The 23,071-nt window shown below is 41.2% G+C and overlaps 1 protein-coding gene across 1 annotated transcript in view; it reads right to left on the bottom strand.

Annotated features, from left to right (window-relative positions):
* Positions 1–23,071, bottom strand: part of cfap74 (cilia and flagella associated protein 74) — a 355,344-nt gene that overhangs the window by 119,939 nt on the left and 212,334 nt on the right. The window contains exons 15-20 of the mRNA XM_063032843.1: positions 18,664–18,782; positions 13,915–13,981; positions 11,309–11,398; positions 3,499–3,645; positions 2,800–2,836; positions 155–216 (exon numbers count right to left, since the gene is read on the bottom strand). Of these exons, the coding sequence (XP_062888913.1) occupies positions 155–216; positions 2,800–2,836; positions 3,499–3,645; positions 11,309–11,398; positions 13,915–13,981; positions 18,664–18,782 (522 nt within the window). The remainder of the gene's footprint in view (positions 1–154; positions 217–2,799; positions 2,837–3,498; positions 3,646–11,308; positions 11,399–13,914; positions 13,982–18,663; positions 18,783–23,071) is intronic.

Below are 23,071 nucleotides of genomic sequence, written 5' to 3'. Positions count from 1 at the left end.
ATTGTTTGTTTAATTGCTTGCTACATAATTTATGCACTGTTAACTTTTTAAAAAAAATATCTAGACTCTGGTGTAAAGTACGCTTGGCTTACAGCAAATCTTTCCGTCCTTTCACCATGTAGACTTCAGAATTAATTGTTTTTACTGTTCCTACCTGGCCAATTTTGATCTCATTGGAAACTGGGTGATCAATGAGAAACAAATTCTCTTTATTCTCTGCAAATTTAAACAAATAGAAGAGTGCATTAATAATCTCACAATGTCTGTAAGTGACTAATTTGAACTTACATTCAGTGACCACTTTATTAGGTCCACCTGCTCATCAATGCCGATAACCAATCAGCCAACCATGTGGCACCAATTCCATGCATAAAAGCATGCAGACATGGTCAAGAGGTTCAGTTGTTGTTCAGACTAAGCATCAAGTTGGGGAAGAAATGTGATCTTACTGACTGACTGTGGAATGATTGCTAGTCCCAGATAGAGTATCTCAAAATCTGCCAATCTCCTGGGATTTTTATGCTCTAGTCTTTCGAGTTTACCAAGAATGGTGTAAGAAACAAAAAACATCCAGTGAGTAGCAGTTCTGTGGGTGAAAATGCCTACAGCCTCCATTGATCCTGTGACTTCAGCCTCTAAGGCTGACATGTGAGCAGCTTTCAGGAGGGTGAACCATGAAAAGTATCTGGGCCAGATGAGTACCTGGCCAAGTACTAAAAACCTGTGCTGATCAACTGCCTGGAGAGTTCACTGAGATCCTTAACCTCTTGTTTTGGTAGTCTGAAGTATACACCTGCTTCAAACAGCTTTCAATAATACTGTCAGCTAAGAAAGTGTTAACCTGCCGCAATGACATTGTCCAGTTGCACTTACATCCAGAGCGATGAAGTGTTTTGAGAGGTTGGTGATGAAACTTATCAACTCCTTCCTGAGAACCAGCTTGGGTCTGCTCCAATTTGCCTATTAGAGCAACATGTCAAGTTTATTGTCATTTAACTATATATAATATAGTCAAACGAGACAATGTTTCTCTAGACCAGGGTGTAAAGCACAGTAGTACACATAATACATGATAACTTAGGAAAGAATAAAATCTACAAATTAATTACACATAAATAAACAAAGTAAAGTGCATAAATTAAATAGTGTAGGGTACAGAACAAATTAACTGGTCCTCAGCCAATGCCATCTCATTGGCTTTTCAACCCTAGAGCATCTGGACAGCAAAGATGCATACATCAGAATGCTCTTTATTGACTACAGCTCAGCATTCAATACCATCATCTCCTCAAAACTATTCAATAAGCTTCAAGACCTTGGCCTTAATACCTCCTTACTCAATTGGATCCTTGATTTCCCCACTTGCCCAGGCAGTGTGGATCAGCAACAATATCTCCTCCAAGATCTCCATCTGCACAGGTGCACCACAAGGCTGTGTGCTTAGCACTCTGCTCTGCTCGCTTACACTCATGTTGGGTAGCTAAGCACAGCACCAATGCCATATTCAATTCAAGCTTGCTGACGACACCACTGCCGTAAGCTGAATCAAAGGTGGTGACAAATCAGTATTTAAAAGAAAGATTGAAAATCTGGCTAACTGGTGCCATAACAACAACCTCTTACTCAATGTCAGCAAGACCAAGGAGTTGATTATTGACCTCAGGAGGAGGAAACCAGAGGTCCATGAGCCAGTCCTCATTGGAGGATCAGAAGTGGAGAGGGTCAGCAACTTTAAATTCCATAGTGTTATTATTTCAGGGGACCTGTCCTGACCCAGCACAGAAATATGATTACAAAGAAAGCATGGCAGCACCTCTACTTTAGGAGATTGCGAAGATTCATCATAACATCTAAAACTTTGACAAACCTCTAAAGATATGTAGTGGAGAGTATATTGACTGACTGCATCCCAGGCTGGTATAGAAACAGTTGTGGATATGGCTCAGCCCATCACGTGTAAAGCCCTCCCCATATTGAGCACATCTGCAGGAAAGCAGCATACAACATCAGGGCCCTCTGCCACCCAAAACCATCGCTGCTTGTTGCTGCCATCAGGAAGGTGGTACAGGAGCCTCACCACCAGGTTCAGGAACAGTTATTACCCCTCAACTATCAGGCTCTTGACCAAAGGGGATAACTTTACTTGCCCCATCACTGAAATGTTCCCACAACCTATGGATTTGCTTTCAAGGACTCTTCATCCGGTGTTCAGGATTCTTACACTCACTCACTGATTTATTTATTATTTTTGCACACTGGTTGAACACCTAAGCTGGTGTAGCCTGTCATTGATTCTGTTATGGTTATTATTCTATTCTGGATTTACTGAGTGTGCCTGCGAGACATTGAATCTCAGGGTTGTATACGGTGACATAATAAATTTACTTTGAACTTGAAAAGACTGTCTGAGGATAGAGGACTCTGGCAAGCTGCTGTTGGCTGCCTATGCCCCAGTAGGGGCAATGGGCTTCAGAAACAGAAATGGGTTACAGAGGAAACAAGCCTGGGCTACAGCTATACAAGACATTGTCCTTTCATTGATCCTGTTATAGATTTGCTGAGTATGCCCACAGGAAAATGAATCTCAGGGTTATATGTGGTGACATACATGTGCACTGATAAACAGAAGGAATATCAAAAATGTGTAGATCCATGCTTGATCAATCAGCACAGCAGGGAGCTCTGCTGTAATATGCGGCAGACTCTGTAACTGCATCAGTATTTCTGGGCCTCATTCTGTACTTGTTTTATAAAGGACATTGGTCATGTAAAAAATCACTTCAGAACTGTGCAACTTACTTTCTTCAACTTCTGAAGGAGCCAATTTAGTTCCCGACTGGAAAACAGTAAAGGCATATTATACATCAGTCAATCTAAATCCGAACAGTTCTAAAAGCAAGCACATTGAGAAATAAGACAGGGCATATAATCTCTTTGTCTTATTTATTTAGTGATACAGCAAGGAGTAGACCCTTCCAGCCCTTTCAGTCACACCACCCCAACAACCCGCGACAAACCTCATCAACCCTGATCTAATCACAGGACAATTTAAAATGACCAATTAACCTACCTGGTATGTCTTTGGACTGGGGGAGGAAACTGGAGGACCTGGAGAATACCCACACATTCTACAGGGAGGATGTACAGAATGGCACTGGAATTGAACTCCAAACTCCAGGATGCCCTGAGCTGCATTAGTGTCACATTATTTCCATGAAATTTCAGCTAATTGGGGCACACACTTACTCGGGCCAAAATTTACTGATCCCAATGGGTTCCAATTAACTGGAATCCAATGTACATCCTTTCTTAGATTAAGGGACCTCAAAACTGCTCACAATATGGTCTGACCAATGCTTTATAAAGCCTTAGTACTAAATATCACCTCACATGCATTCAAAAGTGAGTTAAACCACTTGAAGAAAATGATCTACCCAACACTGATATTTTGACATTTGGTACAGTATCCAACATTTTGGTGCCATTGAGTACACTTACCTCCTCAGACACTGATGAAGTGAAATTCATTTGTAGAAACTCAAAATGAGTACCCCTTGCTCCATGATTGGTCAGCGTTATGGTCTGTGTAATGGTTTCACCAATAACATGGGGGCCAAAATCAACGAATGTTTTATCTACGGAAAGCTACAGGAACCAGTCAAAAATTATTATACAACCCATGCTTTAACAGCACTTTTCAAAGTATACACAAGTTATATGAAGACCCATCCTGGAAAAGGGTCTAGGCCTGAAACGTCAACTGTTTATTCATTTCCATGGATGCTAGCTGACTGAGTTCTTCCAACATTTTGTGTGTGTTGCTTTGGATTTCCAGCATCTACAGAATTTCTTGTGTTTACAAGTTTAATGTTTTAACTGTAGTCTTAAGCTGACTCTTGAAACCATATTGTATATACTATATTTAAAGCATCTTAAGGCCACAAGGCCATAAGACATAGGAGCAGAATTAGGCCATTTGGCCCATCATGTCTGCTCCACCATTCCATTATGGCTGATTTATTATCCCTGTCAATCTCATCAACATTATTTGCTGCAATAACACCATTTAACACCAATTATTGTGCCCTTTGTACATGGAAAGGATTATAAAAGTATTTCTCCTGTTGTTGTTCCCAGCACTTATACAAGGATGAACTATTTTGGAATACAAGCTAGAAATTTTTGTTTGCCATGTTGCCATAGGGCTGCTTGGTACATTGGTTTGATGCTGCTCTACAGAAATAGTCCGGCCCTGTGGCTCAGAAGGGTAGGGAAAGGAAGAGGAAGGCAGTAGTGACAGGGGACTCTATAGGTAGGGGGTCAAACAGGCGATTCTGTGGACGCAGGAAAGAAACTCGGATGGTAGTTTGCCTCCCAGGTGCCAGGGTCTGGGGTGTTTCAGATTGCGTCCACGATATCCTGCAGTGGGAGGGAGAACAGCCAGAGGTCGTGGTACATATTGGTACCAATGACATGGGTAGGAAAAGGGAAGAGGTCCCGAAAACAGACGACAGAGAGTTAGGAAGGAAGTTGAGAAGCAGGATCGCAAAGGTAGTGATCTCGGGATTACTGCCTGTGCCACGTGACAGTGAGAATAGGAATAGAATGAGGTGGAGGATAAATGTGTGGCTGAGGGATAGGAGCAGCGGGCAGGGATTCAGATTTCTGGATCATTGGGACCTCTTTTGGGGCAGGTGTGACCTGTACAAAAAGGACGGGTTGCACTTGAATCCCAGGGTGACCAATATCCTGGCGGGAAGTTTGCTAGGGCTACTGGGGAGAGTTTAAACTAGAATTGTTGGGGGTTGGGAACTGAAATGAAGAGACTGGGGAAGAGGTGGTTGGCTCACAAATAGAGAAAGCTTGGAGACAGTGTGTGAGGGAGGATAGGCAGGTGATAGAGAAGGGACGTGCTCAGATCGTCAGTTTGAGATGTGTCTATTTTAACGCAAGGAATATTGTGAACAAGTGGATGAGCTTACAGCGTACTTGGAGCTATGATGTGGTGTCCATTACAGAGCCTTGGATGGCTCAGGGACAGGAATGGTTACTTCAAGTGCTGGGTTTTTGATGTTTCAGAAAGGACAGGGAGGGAGGCAAAAGAGGTGGGGGCATGGCACTGTTGATCAGAGATAGTGTCACGGCTGCAGAAAAGGTGATGTCATGGAGTGATTGTCTACGGAGTCTCTGTGGGCGGAGGTTAGGAACAGGAAGGGGTCAATAACTTTACTGGGTGTTCTTTATATGCCGCCCAATAGTAACAGGGATATCGAGGAGCAGATAGGGAAACAGATCCTGGAAAGGTGTAATAATAACAGAGTTGTCATGATGGGAGATTTTAATTTCCCAAATATGGATTGGCATCTCCCTAGAGCAAGGGGTTTAGATGGGATGGAGTTTGTTAGGTGTGTTCAGGAAGGTTTCTTGACACAATATGTAGATAAGCCTACAAGAGGACAGACTGTACTTGATTTGGTATTGGGAAATGAATGTGGTCAGGTATCAGATTTCTCAGTGGGAGAGCATCTTGGAGATAGTGATCATAATTCTGTCTCCTTTACAATAGCATTGGAGAGAGATAGGAACAGACAAGTTAGAAAATCGTTCAATGGGAGTAAGGGAAATTATGAGGCTATCAGGCTTAAATTGGAACAGATGTTCTCAGGGAAAAGTACGAAAGAAATGTGGCAAATGCTCAGGGGATATTTGTGTGGGGTTCTGCATAGGTACGTTCCAATGAGACAGGGAAGTTATGGTAGGGTACAGGAACCATGGTGTACAAATGCTGTAATAAATCTAGTCAAGAAAAGAAAAGCTTACAAAAGGTTCAGAGAGCTAGGTAATGTTAGAGATCTGTAAGATTATAAGACTAACAGGAAGGAGCTTAAGAAGGAAATTAGGAGAGCCAGAAGGGGCCATAAGAAGGTTTGGCAGGCAGGACTAAGGAAAACCTCTAGTAATTTCTAAGGTACAGACATGTTTGGCACAACTTTGTGGGCCGAAGGGCCTGTATTGTGCTGTAGGTTTTCTATGTTTCTGTGAAAGCAAAGTTTACGAACATTTAAGTAAACACATGGACAGGTTGGGAATAGAGAGCAGAGAGAGGTGCAGAGGTACAAGGAGGAACTGCAGAGAGTACAGAAGGTACAGAGAGTATAGAAAGGTAAAGGGAGGTACTGAGAGATACAGAGAGTATACTGCTGTGTAGACAGATACTGTGAGGTATAGAGTGTATACAAAGGTATAGGGGAATATAGAGAGGTATACAGGGTATAAAGAGGTAGAGAGAAGTATTTGAGGTATGGGGTGGTGGAGGCATTGGATTTTGAGCCAAATGGCCCTAGGTTCGAAACCCGCTGGCTCCTTGCACGCCTTCCAAACATGCTGGGATTGCAACTCGGCCTCATGAACAAAAACAGACAAATGCTACGGAAATGGCAAAAATGCTCCTCAATACAGATCAATACTCCAAGTGCGGCCTGACTAGTGTCTTATAAAGCCTCAGCATTATCTTCTTGCTTTTATATTCTAATCCCCTTGAAATGAATGCCAACCTTGCATTTGTGTTCTTTACCACAGACTCAACCTGTAAATAAACGTTCTGGGAGTCTTGCACAAGGACTCCTAAGTCCCTTTAAAACCTCTGATGTTTAAATTTTCTCTCCATTTAAATAATAGTCTGCACTATAGTTCCTTTTACCAAAATTTATTATCATTCATTTTCCAACACTGTTTTCAATTTGCTACTTTCTTGCCCATTCTTCCAACTTAGACCATAAGACTTAGGAGTAGAATTAGGCCATTGGGCACATCAAGTCTGCTCCGACATTTAATCGTTGCTGATCCATTTTTCTTTCTCCTCAGCCCTACTCCCCGGCCTTCTCCCCATAACCTTTGATGCTGTGTCCAATCAAGAACCTATCAATCACTGCCTTAAATACACCAAACAACCTGGCCTCCACAGCTGCCTGTGGTAATAAGTTCCACAAATTCACCACCCTCTGGCTCAAGAAGTTTCTCTGCATCTCTTAAGTCCTGCTTAGTCTAAGTGTTGATGCAATTGCATTGCTTCCTTAGCACTACCTACCTCTCCACCTATCTTTGTCTCATCCACAAACTTTGCCACAAAGCCGCCAATTCCATTATCTAAATCATTAACAAATTATGTGAAAATTAGTGGTCCCGATACTGACCCCCGAGGAACACCACTAGTCTCTGGCAGTCAACCAGAAAATCCTCCTTTATTCCCACTCACTGCCTCCTGCCTGTCAGCCACTCCACTATCCATGTCAGTATCTTTCCTGTAACACCATAGGATTTTATCTTGTTAAGCAGCCTTCTGAAAATCCAAGTAAATGACATCCACTACCTCTCCTTTGTCCTCACTGCTTGTTACTTCCTCGAAGAATTCTAACAGATTTGTCAGACATTTCCCTTTGCAGAGACCATGCTGACTTTGACTTATTTTATCATGAGTCTCCAAGTACCCCAAAGCCTCATGCTTGAGAATAGACTCCAACACTTACCCAACCACTGAAGTTAAGCTAACTGGCCTATAATTTCCCTTCCTTTTGCCTTCCTTCCTTCTTAAAGAATAGGGTGACATTTGCAATCTTCCAGCCCTCCAGGACCATGCCAGAATTAAGTGATTCTTGAAAGATCATGACCAATGCATCTGTTCAGTTTGCCTTGCACTTTTTTCTTTGTAATAGCAATGGCACTCACTTCTGCTCCCTGACACTCACAGACCTCTGGCACACTGCTTGTGCCTTCCACAGTGAAGACTGATGCAAACCACTCATTAAGTTCATCTGACATTTCTTTGTCTCCCCCACTACTACCTAACCAGCATCATTTTCCAGTGATCCAATATCAATAAATTTCATGATACATGCCGGTGATAATAAACCTGATTCTGATTTTGATTCCCATAATGTTTTTTTTAAAAACCCTTGCAGTTTCTCAACTCCAACCACAAAACCCCTATAATCACCTCTTTCTAAAGATATAAATCCATCTCTTATCAACAAAACCACATCACCGCCTATGCCTTCCTGCCTGTCCTTTTGTTACAAAGTATATCCTTTGATGTTAAGCTCCCAACTATGGCCTTCTTTCAGCCACAACTCAGTGATGCCCACAACATCATACTGACCAATCTCTGATTGTGCCAAGAATTTGTCTACCTTTTTTCACCAAATGCTATGTGTACTTAAATACAGCACCTTCAGTGCTGCATTCTTCACCCTTTTGAATTTTGCCTGTGGTACAATTTAACTCTTTGCTGTCTTCGTTTGTATCCAATGATTGAATACATTCCGTCCTTACATTCATGTTACACCCATCATCTACTTGTAAACCTGCTGGCTCATCCTCTCTATTATACTGATTCCCATTTCTCTGCCACATTAGTTTAAACCACTCCCAACAGATCTAGTAAACCTGCCCCCCCGCTCCAATTCTTCAGTCACAGATTTATCTGCAACCTCATTCTACTCCTATTCTTACTGACGTGTGGTACAGGCTGCAATACTGAGATTACTACCCTTGAGGTTCTGATTCTCAGCTTCCTTCCTGTATTCTGTTTTCAGGATCATCCCCTTTATCCACTAATGTCATTGTTACCATGTCTTCTGGCTGCTCACTCTCCCTTTTCAAAGAAGTATAGAAAGGTGCAGAGGGGTATAGAATGGTGTAGAGAGAGATGGCATGGAGTGGTATAGGGAAATAAGTATAGAGAGGTATAAATAGATATTGTATGATATAGAGAGTATAGAAATATAAAGAGATACAGAGAGTTATAGTGTGGTATAGAATGTTATAGAATGGTAGAGTTTGTATAAATATACATAGAGAACACAGAGAGCTATAGAGGTATACAGGGTATAAAGAGGTAGAGAAAAGATTACTGAGGAATAGAGAGGTACAGAGCAAGTACAGATGTAATGCTGTGTTTATGATTTTTACTGCTAATGTTGTAGGGTATTTTATTTAGTAGCTTTCTGTAGAAGCAGTGTTTGGGTTTCAGCTAAAGATAAGGGACTATGATGTTCAACTTAGGAATGTTGTGTCAGCCAATCAGGATGGTGGAACTGGGAGAAGGTACTAGAGAAAGCTGGGCGGAGGGAGATTTGTGATGGACACTGGTAAGGTTTGTGGTCTTATTGGTGGGAAATGCAGGGAGAAGAAGATCGGAAGAGATGGCTGTAGGATTTGATCCAATGGGAAGACCGATTACGAGGAGTGCTTCACGAGTCAAAGGAGTCCAAGATGGGAAGTTCTGCTGGTGACTGATGATGAGAATTCAGTGCTGTGATAATGGTAATTCCCAGCTTTTGGACAATACGAGCTCCAACGATGTACACATTTAGACTGGTTTAATTGTAATGGGCCCTTTTTATTTTTCTTTCCTCTTAATAACTGGTTGATAAAGCTGAAATTAGTAAATACACTTTCTTTATCATTGTATGTGATGTACGATCAGTTATTTCTTACCAACGGATAATTGTGTATGGGCAGTATTTACATAGCATTCGCTCAAATAGTGGTTCCATTAATCAGAACATTCCAACTTTTCTGTTTGGTTGGACCCAACTCATACTGAACCTAGACGTATATTGTTTAAGAAAGGTAGCCTTCTCACCTCTGATTCCAGTGCCTGTTAGCAGAGCAAGCTAACAAGCCAAGTTTGAATAGGAGCTTGGTGAGGGGGTGGGGTACATAGAGTCAAGAAGCGTGTAGAGGCGTGAGGGGCATGCGCAGAGAGAGGTATAGCATGTCTCAAGATATATGGTATGGAGTGGTACAGAGACCCTGCCCCCCAAAGCTAGCCAATCAGAATCTTCCACTGCTAAACTGTTCACAATGTTTTGAACCAGCCAATCAGATCATGACATTTAATCAATATCCAGTCGGACTCTGAAGGAGCACATAAGCCAGCATTCTGAGGAGACAACACCCTCAACTGTGCACTGATGATGGCTTTTCGAGTGGAGCCAAAATGTCTGCAGACATTTTGCCAAGCTCGGTGATCAACCAAACTTCCAAAGAGTATGGGGAGGTAGAGTATAGAGAGGTACAGGTATTTATTTAATTTGTCATCATGGTTAGAATAAATGTAATTGACTGAAGGTCCTGTTCCTACAGTATACTTTTTTTTGTTTATCTGTTTTAAGCCCTTGGCTCCTTCTCACATACAGTAGATGACCCAATGGATGTTCGAGGTAAGCAAATATACAGCTGTACTTCAAATTTCAGGGTTCTGGATGAGAGCTTCTCGGTGGTCAACCATTTTAATTCCTATCCCTATTCTGACAGGTTGGTCCACAGCCATCTCTACTGCCACCATGAGGCCACTCTTAAGTTGGAGGAGCAACACCTCATATTCATTTCGGGTAGCCTCAAACCTGATGGCATGGACAACAATTTCTTCAACTTCTGGTAATTTCTCCCCCCTCCACCTTCTCTCCTTTTCCATTCTGGCTCCCCTCACACCCCTTCTCTTCTCCCCACCTGCCCATTACGTCCCTCTGGTGCCTCTTCTCCTTCCCTTTCTCCCACGGTCCAGTCTCCTCTCCTGTCAGATTCCTTCTTCTTCAGCTCTTTACATGCTCCACCCATCATCTCCCATTTTCTTATTTCATCCTCCCTTCCCCACCCATCTACTTCTCCCCTCACCCGGTCTTACTTATCACCTGCCAACTTGTACTCTTTCCTCCCCTTAACATCCCCCCTGCCACCAGCGAGTATTCTGGCTTCTTCCCCCTTGCTTTCCACGATGAAGAGTCTCAGCGTGAATATTCAACTGTTTATTCCCCTACATAGATGTTGCCTGACCCGCTGAGATTCTCCAGCATCTTGTTTGAGCTATTTTACCCATTAACCCTTCCCTCCACACCCCCAACCACCACTACTTTATCATTTCCTGTCAGTCACCTTATGTACAGACACTCCTCTGCCTAGCGTCATTTTATGGACATACAATCAATGTATCTAAGCTATCTTATGTATTTATATCTATTGTGTTTTTTTCTCTATTATTGTGTTCTTTATCTTATTGTGTTTTTTTTGTGATGCATTAGATCTGGAGTAACAATTACTTAATTCTCCTTTACACTAGTGTACTGGAAATGGCATTAAACAAACTTGAATGTTAAATCTTCCAGTTAGATTCTGAGGGATCAAAACATACAAGTGTATAAATACAGAACAGCCAAGTTTGTGTAATGTAATGCATGAAAAGTATCTGATTTAAATATGGATACAATAAATAACATGACAAACAAGCAAATATTGTGCCAAAACTTACATCACATGTTTTCGTTGTACACTTAAGTGGAACAGTAAAGGATCCTGTTTGAGCCCGAAACATTATTTCTCCTTCAAGATCTTCATTTAGCTGAGTTCAAGCATAAAAGGAAACCTTACCTTTATCAAATTTTTTCTCCAGCAACTACAACTTTAAAAATAGTTTTCTATTCCCCTCTTTAAAGTTTCTTTACTAACCCATGGCAGCCTGTTTTCACTATTAGTTATTTTTTCCTTGAACTTACCCAGTTGTCTGCTGAATTATGCAGGTACCCAACACACATAAAATGCTGGAGAACTCAGCAAGTCAGGGAGCATCCATGGAAGGGAATGAACAGTTGACATTTCAGGCACTTTCAGTCCTGATGAAGGATCTCAGACTGAAACGTCGACGGTTTATTCATTTCCATAGATGCTGACTGACCTGTTGACTTCCACCAGCATTTTGTGGGTGTTGCTTCAGATTTACAGCATCTGCAGAATCTCATGTTAATACAAGTACCCATGTATTTCCCCAGTTAAATAGACTAAAAGAAAAAAGATCAGCAAATTTAAAGTGAATCTGTTATAGACTGCGACTAGAGAAATTATACTGGGGAAGGAGGAAATGGCAGAGAAAATCAAAAATCTGTTCTGTGCCAGTTTTTGTGAAAGACTTTGTCTGACAAGGTCAAATTCTCTGAAGCATAAAAAGTCTTTAAGCTTGGGTTGTGAATTGCTTTGGAACATTGTAAGGATGTGTCATACAATAGAATAATGCAAGATGTGACAATTTTGATAATTCATGAGTATAAAGTGCATCTAATTACTAATTTACTTGCATGTCCAACTGGAGACAGTCACTATCACAATTTAAATTTTTTTTTAAAATCCTAGAAGTTATTTGAAACACTAACATACCTCATCATTTCCCTAAATGTCAGTTACGTGACTAATTCTATGTCTTTCAACATTTATTTTTTCTTTCTTTCAATGCTCTTATATACTGTATTTTTGGCCAAGATCATTTAACACGTTAGATTGATCTAAAGTTAAAAGGTTGGCACAATATGGTGGGCCAAAATGCCTGTACTGCGCTGTACTCTTCTATGTTCTATCATTTAACATATATGTAGCAGGCTAGTCAAACATTTAGTAATTTAAACAGAAATGAAAAATACTCCAAGGTTAACACAGAATATGGGAGATTAGTTTGAGGATCAAGGATCAATGTTATTAGCCATATGCATTTATATGTATTAGGAATTTGGTGTGGTGTGTTGGTGCAACATAAAACAACATTCAACTATTATAAAAAATAAATTATATAAAAACAAAGAAATATGGAATAAAATGTACATAAATACATAACACGGTATGTATTTACAATGTAAATAGCATTATAAAAAGTAGCTTAACGTGTTTGCTGTGCAGTTTAGTGATGGAGTAATAGGTGGAGGGGAGGTGGGGAAGGTTAACTAGAATGATTAATCAGATTAACTGTCCGGGGGAAGAAATTTTTAAGATGCCGTGATGTTTTTGTTAAGTCTGTCTCTAAATCCATTAAAGTCAAATCAGTAAAAAGAACCAAACCAAAAATAATGGAGCATCCCTTCAAGAACTTGTGTTCTTGTGAACATACATTCAAGCACAAACAAGAAAAAATCTGCAGATGCTGGAAATCCAAGCAGTGTGCGCGTCTACACGCACACACAGACAGACAGACACACACACACACACACACACAGCTGGAAGAACTCAGCAGGCCAGGCAGCATCTATGGAAAAGAGTACAGGCGATGTTTCAGGTCGAGACCCTGATATGTGCTGCCTGGCCTACTGAGTTCCTCCAGCATTTTGTGTGTGTTGCTTAACAAGTATTCAAGATCCAGTTTGCGAATATGATATAGATACTGAATACACACAATATTGTCACAATCTTATCACAAATTGCTGCAAGCTGCACAGTCTAAACACTTCAACAATATGTAACATACCGATCTTCATAAATGTTGCTTGACCTGCTGAGTTCCTCTAGTGTTTCGTGTGTGTTGCTCTAAATTTCCAGAATCTGCAAGAGTCTCCAGTGTTTATGATTTACTGCTCCACTATGAAGTGTCCTCAAGGTATATTGGCCTTGAAGAAATTTAAATCCTCTCTTTGATTGGGAGTCGAGTGAGACCCTCTCTCACTGCCACCCCTTTGTGGTCTCTGCTGCCCACCCAGTCTTCAATCATGTGCTTACCCAGCTCACTTCATCCTCCCTCCCCCGCTCACCTCTCACCTTCTATCTTGTACTCCTTCCCCTCCTTCCACCTTCTTATTCTGGCTTCGCCCCACTTTTTTCCAGTCCTGAGGAAGGGAGAAATGTTGGCTGCTTATTCCCCTCCATAGATACTGCCTGACCCGCTGAGTTCCTCCAGCATCTTGTGTGTTCCTCTGTGTTTATATATGTAATATGTCTGATAATTTATGTGAATTTTTTTTAGTTGTGCCTTTTCTTGAGAAATGTTTGGAACCAACCCACCAAAGAGAATTAGTTGTCAACTTACCTGGAGAAATCATTCTGGTGTCTGATTTTACGGAGACTTGTGAATGTATTTTTGATCAGATATACATTCCTACTTACCATAGGTTTGAAAATTACTGTCATCTCACAGGACATACCAGCTGAAATTGGACCAGGAGGCTTGAATCTAGGAATAAAAATGTGATGCGTAGCAAGTGTTATTAGATATCTATACTCACATTAAGGATTAAAAATGTTAGTTAAAAGCCTATATTAAATACAGTGCCTATAATAAGTATTCACCAACCCCCATGGAAGTTTTAATGTTTATTGTTTAACAACATTGAATCATAGTGGATTTAATTTGGCTTTTTTGACACTGATCAACAGAAGAGACTCTTTCATGTCAAAGTGAAAATGACTTTCTACAAATTGGTCTAAATTGATTACAATTATTAAACACAAAATAATCGATTGCATAATTACTCAGCCCCTTCAAGTCAGTATTTACTAGATGAGCCTTTTGGCAGCAATTACAGCCTTGAGTCTGTAATTGCTTAGGTCTCTATCAGCTTTGCACAAATGGACACTACAAACTGCTCAACCTTTGTCAGATTGCATGGGGATTGTGAGTGAACAGCACTTTTCAAGTTCAGCCACAAATTCTCAGTTGGATTGAGGTCTGGTCTCTGACTTGGCCACATTAACTTTGTTGCTTTTAAGCCATACCTGTGTAGCTTTGGCTTTATGCTTGGGGTCATTGTCTTACTGGAAAACAAATCTTCTCCCAAGTTGCAGTTCTCTTGCAGACTGCATCAGGCTTTCATCCAGCATTTCCCTGTATTTTGTTGCATTCACTTAATCCTCTACCTTCACAAGCCTTCTTAGGCCTGCCACAGTGAAGCATCCCCACTGCATGATGCAACCACCATCATGCTTCACAGTAGCAATGGTGTGTTTTTGATGATGTGCAGTGTTTGGCTTATGCCAAACATAGTGTTTAGTCTGATGGTCAAAATGTTCAATTTTCCATCAGACCATAGAACCTCCAGCTGACTTCAGAGTTTCCCATGCCTTCTCGCAAACTCCAGCTGAGATTACATGTGAGGTTTTTTTTCCAACAGTAGCTTTCTCTTTGCCACTCTCCCATAAAGCTGCGATTGGGGAAGAACCCAGGCAACATTTGTTGTATGTGCAGTTTCTCCCTTCTCAGCCACTAAATCTCCTCCAGAGTTGTCATCGGTCTCTTGGTCACTCGTCCCCCTTCTTGCACAGTCACTCAGTTTTTGATGATGGCCTGTTCCAGGCAGATTTACAGCTGTGCTGTATTTTTTCCATTTCTTGATGATTGACTTAACTGTACTCCAAGGGATATTCAGTGACTTGGAAACTTTCTTGTATCCATCTCCTGACTTGTGCTTTTCAATAACCTTTTCACAGATTTGCTTGTAGTGTCCTTTTGTCTTCACAGCATAAATTTTACCAAGATACTGACTCACCAGCCATTGGACCTTTCACTGTGAATGCACACAGGTGACATCCATTTAACTAATTATGTGACTTCTAAAACTAATTGGCTGTACCAGTGATGATTCGGTGTGTCATATTAAAGGGGTGAATACTTACGCAATCAATTATTTTGGTGTTTTATATTTACAATTATTTTAGATCACTTTGTAGAGATCTGTTTTCACTTAGACACAAACGAATCTTTTTCTGTTGATTAATGCCAAAAAAGCAAAACTAAATCTATTGTGACTCAATGTTGTAAAAACAATAAAACATGAAAATTTCCAAGTGGGGTGGTGAATATTTTTATAGACACAGTAATTGACTTCAAGAAGAAAGCTGGACACTCCTGTTAACTTTCAGATTTCAATTAAATTATTTCCATCATGTGATGATATACAAAAGATCATAGAACATAGAAATTTACTAAACATTACGGGCCCTTCAGCCCACAATGTTGTACCGACCATGTAACCTACTCTAAAGACTGCCTAGTATTTCCCTAGCATATAGCCCTCTATTTTTCTAAGCTCCATGTACCTATCTAAGAGCTTCTTAAAAGACCCTATTGTATCCGCCTCTACCACCATCGCTGGCAGTGCATTCCAAGCATCCACTACTCTGTGTGTGAGACTTACCATTTATATTATATCCTGTCTTCAAATTGGACCTACCAATTGAAACTATTTGCTTTGACAATGCATCACATCAGAAGTAGTGTACAACACAAACATGACATGAGAATTGAAATGTTCATGAATAAAATTTTAAAAAACAGTACTGTGAAATCGCCAGCCTATCACCATCCCTTGTGCCCCTCCTCCATCCCTTTCTCCTATGGTCCACTCTCCCTTCCTGTCAGATTCCTTCTTCTCCAGCCCTTTACCTTTTTAACTATCACCTCCCAGCTTCTTACTTCATCCCCCCTCTCCCACCCACCTGACCTCACCTATCACCTTCTAACTTGTACTACTTACCCTGCCCCAAACTTCACATGTATTCTGGCATCTTCCCCCTTTATTTACAGTCCTGATGAAGGGTTTCAGCCCGAAACATCCACAGTTTATCATCCACCTCCACAGATGCATCTGACCTGCTGAGTTCCTTCAGCATTTTGTGTGTGTTGCCCTAGAGCTCCAGCATCTGCCGAATCTCTTGTGCTTATGTACTTGTGAATTCAGCTGGACCGCTGTCATCTACAATAAGGGCTTTATCACATTGTTGGCATCTACACAATAGTTGCGGGTAATCAGATCAACAATACATTAGGATAAAGAGGTTGATTTTAATGTTCATATGAAGGGAAGGAATCAAACTCAGCATTATTTGTTTTGATGCCAACACATGCTGAAGAAGACACTCTGCAGCAACACACACAAATTGCTGGAGCAACTCAGCAGGGTGACGTGACTCGGCTCAACTGTTTATTTCCCTCCATAGAAGCAGCCCGACCTGAGTTCCTCCAGAATTTTGTGTGTGTTGCTATGGATGTCCAAAAGACCATAAAACATAGGAGCAGAATTAGGCCATTTGACTCATTGTGTCTGTTCCGCCATCCAGTCATGGCTGATCCTTTTCTCCCCTACTCAAGCCCATTTCCCGTCCTTCCCCCCGTAACCTTTGATGCCGTGTCCAATCAAAAACCTATCAAGCTGTGCCTTAAATACACCCAACGACCTGCCTTCCACACCAGTATGTAGTAACAAATTCCACAAAATCACTACTCTCTGGCTAAAGAAATCTCTCCACATCTCTGTTTTAAATGGATGCCCCTCTATCCTCAGGCTGTGTCCTCTTGTCCTAGACTCCCCCACCATGGGAAATATCCTTTCCACATGTACTCTGTCTAGGCCTTTCAAAGTTTGAAAGATTTCAATGAGATCCCCCTCATACTTCTAAATTGAAGGAAGTATAGACATATAGCCATCAAAGGTTCTCTGTATGATAACCTTTTCATTCCCAGAATCGTCCTTGTAAACCAGCATCTGTGGTCTTTTTTTATGTTTAGGAAACACTCAGCAGGTCAGGCAGCATCCGAGGAAAAGGAAGCAAAATTAACATTTCAGGTTGGGAACCTTCATCCTTCTCTTTCTCAGTTTTAGAGCCATAGAAACATAGAAAACTTACAGCACAATACAGGCCCTTTGGCCCACAAAGCTGTGCCGAACATGTCCTTACCTTAGAAATTACCTAGGGTTACCTATGCTCTCTATTTTTCTGAGCTCCAAGTACCTGTCCAGGAGTCTCTAAAAAGATTCTATCGTATCTGCCTCCACCACTGTCACCGGCAGCCCATTCAACGCACTCACCACTCTTTGCATAAAAAAACTTACCCCGACATCTCCTCTGTACCTACTTCCAAGCACCTTAAAACTCTGCCCTCTCGTGCTAGTCATCTCAGCCCTGGGAAAAAGCCTTTGACTACTCACACGATCAATGCCTCTCATCATCTTATACACCTCTATCAGGTCACCACTCATCCTCAGTCGCTCCAAGGAGAAAAGGCTGAGTTCACTCAACCTATTTTCATAAGGCATGCTCCCCAATCCAGGCAACATCCTCGTAAATTTCCTCTGCACCCTTTCTATGGTTTTCACATCCTTCCTGTAGTGAGGCGACCAGAACTGAGCACAGTACTCCAAGTGGGGTCTGATCAGGGTCCAATATAGCTGTAACATTACCTCTCGGCTCTTCAACTCGGTCCCACGATTGATGAAGGCAAATGCACCGTATGCTTTCTTAACCATGAAGAATCTTCAACCCAAAATATTAAATCTGTTTGTTTTTCTACAGATCTGCCTGACATTGAAAGTCTCCAGTATTTTCTGTTTATTTTTATAGATTTCCATCATCTGTAGTTTTTTTTTAATATGCAGTATTTTCAACTGATAATAGGTTAAGGGACACCTGCCAGAAGTCAGCAGGGTTATTCTTTCACAGATTAGGTTTGGTCATCATGACCCACTGAAATCTTTTGAAATTGGATGAAAGTTTGAGACATATTCAGTAGAATAAGACAGTTCCATTACTGTTTAGGCTCAAAAATTATTTAATTTTAAATCTCTGCTTACTAGCAATGAAACACATTTCTCAGTAATTATACTCTATGGGTTAGTAGGTTAATTGGTCACATGGGTTGTCCCGATAATAATATCTAAAACTGGTGTCATCCCAAAGGCATTACACACTACATAAAGGCATTAAACAGTTAGTACTACACAGTTAAATCTATTTAAATCTTTAGAAAGCCACAATACTAAAAACTAAATAGTCCGAAAGTTCCTAGCAATTTACAAATAAGCATGCTTGGCTATGTCCATAAGTCAGGTTTTACCAGCTTCAGCTGAAAAAAATACTCACTCAACCTCAATGAAGTCTTTCACGTGATCACTGATGTCAATCAGTTTACAGTAAGTGATACCGTATGAAGCATTTATCAGGTTTGCCTTTTTCTTGTAAGTTTTCCCAATATCAAAGTTCTGAAACACAAAGCAGTTTACAGCAATAATATGATAGGTACTATCTTATCCTAATCCTCTGCCTAAACAGTAACCCAAAAGGAAGCAGTGGCTCTATAGAACATCAGTTGGAGAAGCAAAAGGTATCTGAAATAAAAGCACAAGACATAAGAAAACACGATGCTGTAGGCCTTTTTGCCTTTGGAAGGAAAGAGTTAATTTTGATTTCTTCTTGGTGCACTACAAAATAAAATGGAAGTTTGAAGATAAAATGGTTTCAGTTTGGAATGTGGTAATGGCCTGTTTTCCCTCTTATTGACCAATATTTTGAATGCACATCATGAAGATGAGATACTGATGAAGAAGAATGTTTCCTCCTTACAGACCTGTAGTCTCCTTTTTCCTCAATTATGTGTCTGGGCTGAAGGTCATAGGTGATAACGGGGAGCAGTTGGTACCACCAAGGGATGGAAAAGTACGCTGGTAATAATTATGTAAAGGGTCAAAAGGGTCAAACATTTTCTTTGTGCGGTGGGAGAGTTTTGGTCTTAGGCTAGTGCTAGGAATTGGAGAAGGTAGGGGCAAGTACGTTCAGCGAGTTAGAGAGAGAGAGCGCTCTGTGTAAAATTTGTTGGATATGTGGCCCCCTCTCCAACATTGCAGAGATCGGCTTGTTCAGTGAATGGAAAGCTTTATTTGATTTTTGCACTGCTACTACTGTAGACATTTGTTTAATTTTCATTTGTGCTAGTACTAGTCCACTTTTCTAGTGATCTTGAAAATGATGTATCAAGTGTCTCCTTTGTTTGTGAATGCATACGCGAATGCCCTGAGCTGTATCAGAAGAGAACACAGAATGAATTTTCAAATAATTTTCATTACAGTATTGTGTAAGGTAAAAGCCAGGTTTCTGGATCTAACTACATCATCAGCAGGCAAGAGGATGCTCTAATAGGAGTGAACTAAGCAACAAGAACAAGGAAAAGGAAACATTCCAAAAAAAAGTAAGAGGAATTCTAACACTGTGACCTGTGAAAGAGATAGAGAACTGGTAGGTTAGTGGCTTGTGATGGGTGTCAAGAAATGTAGAGGCTTAACCCAAAAGCAGAGCACCAGAGATAATTCAGCTGTTAACGATAACTTTAATAATGGACCACAAAATAACAACCTGCAAGGGACCACAAAACAAGAGAGAACAGAAACTAAAGACAGCAGGCACCAAGGTAAACTTAAGGAAAGGAGCAGCAAGTGGTTGAGACCGACTGGTTTGCTGAGTGAATGAGTACTTTGGATGAGAACTGGGGCTAAATAGGCTGCAGGTGACGAGCCTGGAACATGCGGAAGGTGAATTCCATTCGCTGGGTGGACACTGGGAAGTGTCAGCAGGAGCAGATCTGACAACAGGCACTCTCTGGAAAGCTGGAGAAATTGAAACCTGACCCATGATGTCCAAAAATCATCTCAGCAGTCACAAAAAGGCAGAGAAAGAATGAAGTTAATAGAGCAGGGATAAAATACACAAACACTGAAAAAAACTAAAATGGGAAAAGGGGCGCAGTACATCTAAAGAAGTGTAGAAACTGTCAGAAACTCACAAAACCAGAAAATGAAGGCCAACAACTCAGCAAGTCAGGCATCATCTTCGAAAGGAATAATTAGTTGATGCTTCAGGCCAAGACTTTTCATCAGGGCTGGAAAGGAAGAGTGATGTGCTTCAGCCCAAAATATTAACTATTTATTTCTCTCCATAGATGCTGCCTGACCTGCTGAGTTCCTCCAAAATTTTGTGTGTGCTGCTCTGGATTTCCAACGTCTGCAGTGTTAGTTGTTAATGGGTTGCACATGAGTCCGAGGGGGACCAATATCCTTGCGGGCAGGTTTACTAGAGCTGTTGGGAGTGGTTTAAAATAACATGCCAAGAGGGTGGGAACCAGTATGATAGAGCGGAGGATGAGCCAACAGGTTTACAAGTAGATGATGGATCTAACATGAATATATGGAAGGAAAATTCAAAAGGCTGTATTTAAATGCACGTAGCATTCGAAAAAAGTGAACAAACTTGTGGTGCAATTACAGATTGGTCAGTATGACGTTGTAGGCATCACTGAGTCATGGCTGAAAGAAGGCCATAGTTGGGAGCTTAACATCAAAGGATAATTTGGGAAATGAATGCGTGGCTGAGAAGAGGGCGCAGGGAGCAGGGTTTCAGGTTCTTGGATAATTGGGATCTCTTCTGGGGGAGATATAACCTGTTCAAAAGTGATGGGTTGCACCTGAACTCGATGGGGACCAATATTCTTGTGGGCAGGTTTCTGAGAGCTGTTGGGTAGGATTTAAACTAATTTGGCAGCGGGGTGGGACCTGGAGTGAAGGGACTCAGGACAGGACGGATGGTAAAAAAGTAAAGGTAGCGTGCAGTCAGATTGTCAGGAAGGGCAGGCAGGTGATGGGACTTAGTTGCAGCCAACAGGCTGAGTATCAAATCATTAGGGATGCAGAATCAGAAAGGACAGCAAATACAGTACTCAAGGTGTTGTATCTAAATGTGCGTAGAATAAGAAATAAGGTAGATGATCTTGTTGCAATATTACAGATTGCCAGGTATGATGTTGTGGCCATCACTGAATCATGGCTGAAGGATGGTTGTAGTTGGGAGCTGAATGTGCAAGGTTACACATTGTATTGGAGGAACAGGAAGGTAGGCAGAGGGGTGGTGTGGTTCTACTGGTGAAGAATGGCATCAAATCATTAGAAAGATGTGACATAGGATCAGAAGATGCTGAATCCTTGTGGGTTGAATTCAGAAACTGCAAGGGTAAAAGGACGTTGATGGCAGTTATATACAGGCCTTCCAACAGTGGCTGGGAGGCGGACCACAGGTTACAGCAGGAAATAGAAAAGGTGAGTCAAAAGGGCAATGTTATGGTGGTCATGGGAGATTTTAACATGCAGGTCAATTGGGAAAATCAGGTTGGTAATGGATCTCAAGAGAGTGAGTTTATTGAATGCCTAAGAGATAGCTTTTTAGAGCAGTTTGTTGTTGAGCCTACTAGGGGATCAGCTATACTGAATCGAATGTTATGTAATGAACCGGTTACAATTAGGGTGCTTAAGGTAAAAGAAACCTTAGGAACCAGTGATCACAATATTATTCGAGTTCAACTTGAAATTTGATAGGGAGAAAGTAGTCTGATGTAGCAGTATCTCAGGAGTAAGGGAAATTACAGTGGTATGAGAGAGGAGTTGGCCAAAGTAAATTGGAAAGAACTACTGGCAGGGATGTGAGCAGAGCAGCAATGATGTGCGTTTCTGGGAAAAATGAGGAAGGTGCAGGCCATGTGTATTCCAAAAGTGAAGAAAAACTCAGATGGTAAAATAGTACAACCGTGGCTGACAAGGGAGGTCAAAGCTGTTGTAAAAGTGAAGGAAAGGGCATACAACAAAGCAAAAATAGTGGGAAGGTAGAGGATTGCGAAGTTTTTAAAAACCTACAGAGAGCAAGTAAAACAATCATTAGAAGGGAAAAGGTGAAATATGAAAGCAAGCTAGCAAATAATATCAAAGTGGATAGTAAAAGTTTTTTCAAGTCTGTTAAAAATAAAAGAGAAATGAGAGTAGATGTAAGACCACTAGAAAATGAGGCAGGAGAGATAATAACAGGGGAGAAGGAGATGGCTGATGAACTAAATGAGTATTTTGCATCATTCTTCACTGTGGAATACACTAGCAGTATGCCTGTTGTTGTAGTGTGTGAAGGAAGTGAAGTGGGTGCAGTTACTGTTACAAGAGAGAAGGTGCTCAAAAAGCTGAAAGAGCTAAAGGTACACAAGTCACCTGGGCCAGATGAACTGCATCTTAGGGTCCTGTAAGAGGTAGCATTAGAGATTGTGGTGGCATTAGAAATGATCTTTCAAAAATCATTGGACTCTTGCATGGTGCCAGAGGACTGGAAAACTGCAAACGTTACTCCACTCTTTAAGAAAAGATGAAGGCAGCAGAAAGGAAATTACAGACCAGTTAGCCTGACCTCAGTGATTGGGAAGATATTAGAGTCAATTGTTAAGGATAAGACAATGGAGTACTTGGTGACACAGGACAAAGTCAGCATGGTTTCCTTCAGTGAAAATCCTGCCTGACAAACCTGTTGGAATTCTTTGAGAAGATTTTTTTATAGGCATCCATTAGTCTCATGAGACCGTGGATTTGCGCCTTGGAAGGTTTCCAGGGCGCAGGCCTGGGCAAGGTTGTATGGAAGACCAGCAGTTGCCCATGCTGCAAGTCTCCCCTCTCCACATCACCAATGTTGTCCA

The sequence above is a fragment of the Mobula hypostoma genome, chromosome 25 (assembly GCF_963921235.1).
Source record: "Mobula hypostoma chromosome 25, sMobHyp1.1, whole genome shotgun sequence".
NCBI lineage: Eukaryota > Metazoa > Chordata > Chondrichthyes > Myliobatiformes > Myliobatidae > Mobula > Mobula hypostoma.
The sequence above is the reverse complement of the archived record's forward strand: the minus strand, read 5'-3'. Positions and strand labels throughout refer to the sequence as shown.